Source organism: Vombatus ursinus, unplaced genomic scaffold (genome assembly GCF_900497805.2).
Source record: "Vombatus ursinus unplaced genomic scaffold, bare-nosed wombat genome assembly UNPS02014946.1, whole genome shotgun sequence".
Classification (NCBI taxonomy): domain Eukaryota; kingdom Metazoa; phylum Chordata; class Mammalia; order Diprotodontia; family Vombatidae; genus Vombatus; species Vombatus ursinus.
The window spans coordinates 479,782-488,265 of NW_020954724.1; the positions used below are offsets into that span (position 1 = coordinate 479,782).

The 8,484-nt window shown below is 38.4% G+C and overlaps 1 protein-coding gene across 6 annotated transcripts in view; it reads right to left on the reverse strand.

Moving 5' to 3' along the window:
- The window catches only part of TFEC (transcription factor EC), a 90,257-nt gene extending 81,980 nt beyond the window's left edge, over positions 1 to 8,277 (reverse strand). For 3 of the 6 annotated variants that reach the window (XM_027845046.1, XM_027845044.1, XM_027845040.1), the window contains exon 1: positions 8,102 to 8,277. In XM_027845046.1, coding sequence (XP_027700847.1) covers positions 8,102 to 8,158 — 57 coding nt within the window. In that variant the 5' untranslated portion in view covers positions 8,159 to 8,277. Of the gene's footprint in view, positions 1 to 7,733; positions 7,799 to 8,101 lie in introns of all 6 variants that reach the window. The other 3 variants (XM_027845041.1, XM_027845039.1, XM_027845043.1) reach the window with 2 other exon arrangements.
- Positions 8,278 to 8,484: the final 207 nt, after the last annotated feature.

An 8,484-nucleotide genomic window follows, 5' to 3' on the forward strand; every position in this document is an offset into this window, starting at 1 on the left:
TTCTAAGCCAGAGTAGTGATATTCAATGAAACTGTCCCTTACATCAGAATCTACTGCCCAATATGAAGACTCATGAAGGCCCAGCACTCTATCCACTGAGCCACCTAACTGCCCTCCCTCTCACCTGGAGGTATTGCTATTGCCTTCAGGTGGGTTTGCTCACCTCAAGTCTCCACCCTCTCAGATCCATCCTCCATTCAAACTACCAAAATGATTTTCCTAAAGTGCAGGTTAGATCATGTGCCTCATCCTCACTCCCCACTCAATAAACTCCTGTGCATCCCTATTGCTCCCGGGATCAAATACAAAATCCTCTGTTTGGCATTCAAAGCCCATCCTCACTCAGTCCCCTCCAACCTTTCCAGTCTTCTTATAGCTTACTGCCTAACCCAGTGATGCTGGCCTCTAGGCTATTCCACAAACAAGACACTTCCTTGCTCAGCTTTAAACATTTTCTCTGACCGTTCCCCATCCCTGGGATGCTCTTCTTCCTCCACTCCACCTACCGACCTCCCTGGCTTCCTTTAGATCCCAGCTCAAATTCCTTCTTTTACTGGAAGCCTTCCCAACCCCTCGTAATTCTAGTGCCTTCCCTCTGTTAATTTTTTCATATTAATTCTTGACATATCTTGCTTTGTTTATATTTATTTGCATGTTGCCTCCCCCATTAGATTGTAAGCTCCTAGAGTGCAAGGATTGTCTTTTGCCTGGCACATAGTAGGTGCTTAATAAATATTTATTGAGCGACTGAAATATACAATTTCAGTGAGCTTCAGTCTCCTTAACTATACAATGGATTCCAATTATAATGAAATACAATTATCAAAATGTTTTCCCATCCAAGTACATGGATGGGAACTTCTATTCTATATAGAGGACACCTGCAGTAAAATCCAAGTAGAAATCCCAGACCCGGTAGAAATAATCTTTCTATCAGTCCTCTTCCTTTTTCTCTCTTGTTCTCAAAAGAAGATCCAGTGTTTTATTTTGTGGGATTTTTTTCCCCTTTTGATTTTCTTCCTTTCACTCATATCTTAAACCATCTCTCTAATACAACAATTCCTATGTATTCCTTTCCTACTAAACTATCAAGTCTTTGCTAGTATAAACTAAGTGAACAGTTGATTGGCTTACGTGCTCTTCTCCGTGGTTATGTTGTTGTTCAGTAGTGTCCAACTCTTAGTCTTAAGTGACCTTATTGCAGGTTATCTTGGCAAAGATACTAGAATGGTTTGCCATTTCCTTCTCTAGGTCATTTTACAGATGAGGAAATTGAGGCAAATAGAGTTAAGTGACTTGCCCAGAATCACAGGGCTAGTCAGTATCTGAGGCCAAATTTGAACACAGATCTTCCTAAGTCCAGGCGCAGCAGTTTATCTACCGTGCCACACAATTCCATCTCTTCCCCCATTCCTCAAACATACTCTCCCTTCACCTCTACCTCTTTAAATGCATATGTTCCTTCAAGGCTCAGCTCAAGTTGTCCCTCCTAAAGAAACCTTTTCTGATCCCATCACTACAAAAAATACTTTCTATATATTTTGCATTGACCTGTCTATGTACACGTTGACTCCTCTTAGTGGACTGCAAGCTCTTTGACAACTGGAACTGGTTTGTTTGTTTTTTTTTAATTTATGTCCCAAGTGACTTGAATGATACCTTGAATACAGTAAGTACTTAATAAATTTCTATCGGATGAAATGATTTGAAGTTTTAGGGCATATCATATTGAATGTGGCCATAAATAAATGAGGTACATTACTGTCTGTGACTTATATGGACTCAAACTTATCCATTTGCCAAGTTAATTTAAGACATTTAAGTTTAAAATAAGGCTGGAATTCTGAAAAGACAACAGAAGCAGGTCACTTATAGTCAAATGATAAATCCAAACATATGTTAAGCCCTTAGTATCTGCCAGGCACTAGGGTAAGCACAGGAAATACAAAGAAAGGTTAAAAAAAAAAAAAGTCCCTGCCCTCAGGGATCTCCCTCTCTAAAGGAGGAGATAACCGGTAAATAATTACATACACACAAAATATATTCAGAGTAGTTCAAAGGTTATCTCAGAGGAGAAGCCACTAGCAGCTGGGAAGGCCTCTAGCAGAAGAAAGATTTGAACTGAGGCCCTAAAGAAGCCATAGAAATTAGGAGACAGGTTTGGAGAAAGAGTATTGAGACAGAGAATTCTGCTGTGTTATGTTTAAAGAATATCAGGTAAGCCAATCTAGCTGGATCCTAGGTTGTATGAAGGAAACAAAGTGTAGGAAGACTGGTAGGAAGGTAGGAAGGACCCACTATATAAAGATAAATATCTATATTATTTATTTCAAATTTCAGAAGCAGGTAGGTGGCACGGTAGAAGGAGCTAGAGGCCGCAATCAGGAAGACCCCAGTTCAAATCTGGCCTCAGACTTGTCCTAGTTGTGTGACTGTGGGTAAGTCACTTACCTCAGTTTCCTCAGCCATGAAATGGAGATTATAACAGCATCTATGTCACAGGGTCATTGTGAAGATCATGTACTTAGAAAAACATTTTTGATAATTCATTTTAATATAATTGACTTCCTTTTTAAACTTATATATAAATAAGATAATATTTTAAAGTGCTCAAATCTGGCCTCAGACACTTGATACTTACTAGCTGTGTGACCCTGGGCAAGTCACTTAACCCCGATTTCCTCACCAAAAAGCAATAAATAAATAAATAAAATTTTAAAGTGCTTAGCACAATGCCTGGCACATAGTAAGCATTATATAAATGCTTATTTCCTTCCCTTCCCTTCTATGCCAGACAGAGGATTTTATATTTGACCCTGGAGGTAAAAGGGAGCCAGGTAAGAAGGGACATATGTAAATCACTTAGGCAGCTAAATGGAGGCTAGATTAATATTGGGTAGAGACAAGGCAGGGAGAAGACCATCGTAATAATTAGAAGGCTATTATAATAATCCAAGTTGGGTTGTAGGGGAGCCTGCACTGGGAGGAGAGGGGGGCACTGTGTGAGTGAAGAGAAGACATATAAGAAATGTTATGAAATTATAAATGACAAGATTTGGGAAGGCATTGGTTAATGTGGGATGAGTAGTGGAGGGGAGGAGGGAGAATGACACAGAGGTTAAGCACTGGGGAGGATGAGTGAGTGAGAAGATGGTGGTGCCCTTGAGAGTAATAGGGAAGTTGGAAAGAGAGGAAGGTTTAAGGGGAAAGATTAGTATGTTTTGTTTTAAATATGCTGAGCTTCAAACGCTTATAGCATTTGAAATGCCTATAGTCTTCAGGCCACAGGTTCCCCACCCCTGGCCCTATATAGGGATCCAGTTTGAGATGTCCAAAAGACAACTGATGATGTAGGATTGCAACTGCTGAGGGAGGCTGAATATGTAGATCCAGGAATCATCTGCCAAGATAAGATAATTCAACCTACTGGAAGCTGATGGGATCGCCAAATGGCATTGTTAAGAGGGAAAAGGGCCCAAGATTGAGCCTTGAAGTACACACACAGTTAGTGGACATGACACAGAGAAGAAAAAGAACATGTGAAAGTGCCAAAGGTTAATAAAGGAAAGCAAAAGTAGACATTTCTTCCCGAGTTTTCCAAATGCTTGCCTCCATTCTCTGCTCTATTTTAGAGGTCTGTCCTAATGAAGATAGATGACTAAGAACCTTAGTCCTTTCTCAGAGATGAAGATACTGAAGGTCAGTTCCACTGGCCCCACCCCTATAGTCAGCCCCTTGTAGAACTATTCCAGAATGGTGGCTTCAGATAGCTATAAGTACCTTGGGATACCTTAAGTATCATATCCCAAAGGATGCTAGGAAAGGGGGTGGCGGTATGCTTGGGGTTTGACCAACAAATCCAACAGGCTTTCTGTGGGTATCAGCAATTCACAAAAGGGGTGAAAAACAACTTTTTTAGACATCTCAAAGAGTCAGACTTCATAACTTTTCCCAGACTGTTCCCTTCCCCCACTAAAAGCTATTTCAACTCTTAATATCATCAGGGAAACTCAGACTTATTCATAGTCACATGGCAAGGCTGTGGCTCAGCTGGGACTCAAAATGCTGAATTTCTGACTTCCCATTTCATGTTTTGGTTACAAAAATTCAAAGGAATCCACCACACACACACACACACAAAATACCTTATCATTTAATTTAACCTCTGCTCAGCCCATAGAATCTTAATTATGTCCATGTCCAGTGTTGACACCTCTCTCTCTCTCTCTCTCTCTCTCTCTCTCTTCCCCCTCCTCCCCACCCCCCCCACCCCGGCCCATATCATTTGTCCTTAACAGAGGAGGTGATTTATCTTCCTGCCCATGCTTATGGCCACTACTGCCACTGAGGCCACAGGCCTAGAGGCCACATGTCTTCTAGGTCTTCAAGTGAAGCCCTTTGACTAACTCCAAACTTCAATGAAGCTAGGCCTCAACAAAGGTTCCCCACCCCTGTGAGGTCTATACAAAGATAACTATACTGATTCAGGCCCTGTTGTCTACAAGGTTATAGTCTAAGTAAAGTACATAATAAAGACTCTAAAATACGTGTTTGTTAAGATTCAGGGGCAGGAAGGAAGAATGTAAAGACTTTATGGGAGAATATCAGAGAAAGAGGCACATAAGCATTTGACCTCTTGTTTTCTCTCTCTCTCTCCCCCCCTCCCCCTACCCTCCCAAACCCCACTCAGATGGGAGAAGTAGCTGTAGCCTGGAAGAAAGAAAAGGAAAGAAAACCCAGAGAAATCTACTCCAATATCTCATCAGCAATCTAAATTTCAGCTAACTGGGGGAAATCCTTATCATCATCTTTATCATCATCATCACCATCATTAGCATTTATATAAGGCTTTAAGGTTTGCAAACCACTTTACAAAGAATCTCATTTTATTCTCATAACCCTGGAAGGTAGATTATCTCCATTTTACAGATGAAGAAACTGAAACAGAAATTAAGTGACTTAATCTAGATCATATAGCTAATAAACATCAGAGGCTGGGTTTGAATTCATGTCTTCCTGATTCTAGGTCCAGCACTCTATTTCTTTAATTATACCAATGCCTATTATCACCTCTTATTGCTTCTAGCCTCCGCTGCTGTCCTGGGTTTAATTTAATTTTTCCCCTTTTCTTTCAAAGAGAAGGAAACATGAGAAAGATAACAATTAATGAAATTTTAGGATCATTATATTAAATTCCCTGCTGTTTTCTTATAGCAATTAATTTTAAAAAAAAGCATTGACTTAGGTTACCTCATCCATTCTTAAAATTTTACAACTAAGGAGATTCTACAACTTATCTTAAGTTATTTCAATACTTCAACAACTCAGTCATCTGAAAACCCCGCTAATGATTAACAAAAACTCTTTCATACATTTTAGCCTCATAAGTTTCTTCTACCATAGTTCTAACAAAAAGGGACCAATAGTTTCTTCCCTCACCATGTAATGACCTTACCCAAGGCCTTCTTAAGGAAAGAAGAAACCCATGCCCTCTTCCCAAAGACAACCCCAGCTTGTAAGTTTCACTGATTATAAACTCTCAGAGACAGTACTGATGCCATTTGGATATCTTTAAAGAGATTAAATTCCTTCGGTTCCTGCTTTCCATTGGTTCATGCTCTCTAGAGTCAGGATTCTTTTTTTTTCCCCCCTGTTTGGACCTTACAAGAATGTCTTTTCTTCTCCTTCCCTTTCCTAAAATGAACCAGAGTACTGCTGTTCCAAGCTCTCCTCATAGGCCCATATTTTCTCTACTGCTGATCATTCCTGTTACTTTGCTGAGCACCACCCTATCATTCTGCAGCTACTGTTCCTACAGTTAAAGAAGCAACTAAATATAATTGCATAACTCACGATAGCCCCCCCTTAAAGGAGCCCCAAATTTCACATCACCTTTCCTATTTGTTTTATTTTTTGCAACCATATTACATCATTGGCTTTATAGGCCTTTTATTAGTCTACTGGTCAATTCAATTTTTCACTGGGGAATGTTTTTTTTTACTTTCAAAATTTGTTATCTGGCAGAACCATCTGATTTAGACTAGTTTTTATCAGGCCCAGAAACTATGGAGTTTCATTTTTTTTTGTATTGATTGACGTATTTTCATTTCTTCATATCTATTTTCCAAAAAAAAATTCATGACAAATTTAACTATCAATTCATTCCAAAGTATTTTATCTCGTGGTACAACGGAAAGAGCATTGTGTTGGAGTCAGAGATTCTGACTTCAAATCCCACTCCTCAAGTTTACTCCCTGTGTGACCTAGGGTAAGTTAGCTTCCTTTAGCTTCAGTTTCCTCATCTGTAAAATCAAAGGGTTGGATTACATGACCTCTGAAGATTCCTCCAACTCTAGATGTATGAATATTCTTTGAGATTATCGGATGAACTTGCTTCCTTCCCTACCTTCTTCTCCCTCCTAATCACCTTTTCTTAATTGAAAGTATTTGTGCCTAACTTGTTTTCTCTCCCATACCAAGCAACAATAGTCCTTTCCTTTAAACCTTCTCTTTTTTCTAACTGTATTTACCATATTCAAGTATCTTTTTAACCCCCTCAGCTATTGAGAAAGAGATATAGAAAAGTGTTGTGCCACAGAAAAATAGTCAAAACTACTTTCAAGAATATTATTCAGCTTGTTTCATTTCTTTTAACTATCAACTCCAAGTTTCAGTTCAACAAAAGTTACCGGTTTCTAGAATTATGTGATTTCCTACTCATGAAACTAAGAATTTGACAGTCAAACAAACTAAAAGGCAAACTTTAGAGGCAGCCTCATCCAGTACAGAGAGTGCTTGACCTAAAATTAGGAAGACCTGGCTTTAAAAACTACCTGAGACAGTGAGCCCTGGTCAAGTCATTTAACCAGTTTCCTCAGCTGTAAATTGGGTATACCAGCACCTGTAACATTCAGTGGGTGTGAGGCTGAAATCACAAAGCATATAAAGTACTTTGCAAGGTTCAAAGAACTAGCTATACAAATCAGTTATTACCAGGAAATACCAATTTTAAATATGTGAAGATCTTTTACTGTAAAAAGTGAATTGGCAAATTGGGGATCTTTTAAAAGTAACTCCCTAATAAAAGATAAAAAATGTCTAACTCTTTAAAAAGCAATTTGAAGGAGTTATTTTTTAATATATTAACTCAGACTCATAATCCAAGTTCAAAGGGATTCTAAATTTTCCAGATAAAAACCTCAACCTTCTGTTTCCATCTGCCTCTGTTGACTTGGGAGAGAAAATTCTTGAAGTTTCTTGTAAAGTTAGACATTTAGTGAAGTCTATAGTAAATAAATGACTAAATCACCCAAGAGAAATTAACCATTACCTCAGGTTTGGATTTGGGTTTCTTGTTTAAGCCCTAAAATTGACATTTCAAATCAGAAATTCTGGGGAAATAGTAATATTTGTAATAGATATGACAGGCCCTAGGTATCATACAACAAAAAAATTTCAAAACAAACTGTAAACTGCCCTTATTATTTTTTGTAATTCCTTGCACTTCTAGCAAAAGTTGTTTCCTAACCATAACATTTTAATTTAAAACTTCAATTACAAACAGTAATCTTACTTTCTAGATTAAAAGCATATTGCTACTGCTCTACAGCAGTCTGTTGCTATATGTCCCAAGGTTTTTTTTTTTAAATATATCCAGATGTTAAATACTTTAGAAATTCATCAAAATAAATTTCAGAACAATACAAAGTAATGAACATGTAATCATAAATTACCATCTATAAATTGCACTGCCACAAATGAAATGCCAAAGAATTTTCCCCTTTCAGAAACCAAAGACCTGTAAACATCAGAATGGAAGAAAAGAAATTGTTTCAGTAACCAAAAATCTTAAGTATCTAGAGATCACCACATTCTTGATTATGCCAAGAAACCCAAAGCTACTTACAAGATCAATTTTAAAGGAAATTATAGGAAATCACAGCTTGACAACTCTAATATCCAGTTGCCTACTTGACATTCAAGATGATCCCTGAATTACAAGCAAGCCACATATTGCAACAACAGAAAACAGGTATTGATTAGAATGGTCATCAGTTTATTTAAAAGTACAGAAAATTAACCGGTCAGTTCAGATACCTACCAGCACTGATTGGATTTCTATCACTGTTATCACTTCAACTAAGCAGCAATGACTCATAATCCCTGCCACCAGAACATAAGCAGCAGCATGCAAAAAGGGACAGGAGAAAGAAACAAACCACAGCTCAAAACTGGACCATGAATAATGTATAGCATGGTCTTGTTTGAATCCACTTAGTTCAGGAGAGAGAAAAGAGAAGTAGCTCATTAGGGCATTTCCTGAACCCTGGTTGGAATTTCAGTTAAGGGAGAAGAAATGACAAAGCACTTTTAAGGAGGAGGGGGACTTCCTATCTTTGTCTCAAGTGTGTTGGGGAGTGGAGAAACAGTGGCCCAATGAACCCACCTAGATAGTGCTGGTGAGGCCCCAGAATGAGCTTGCTG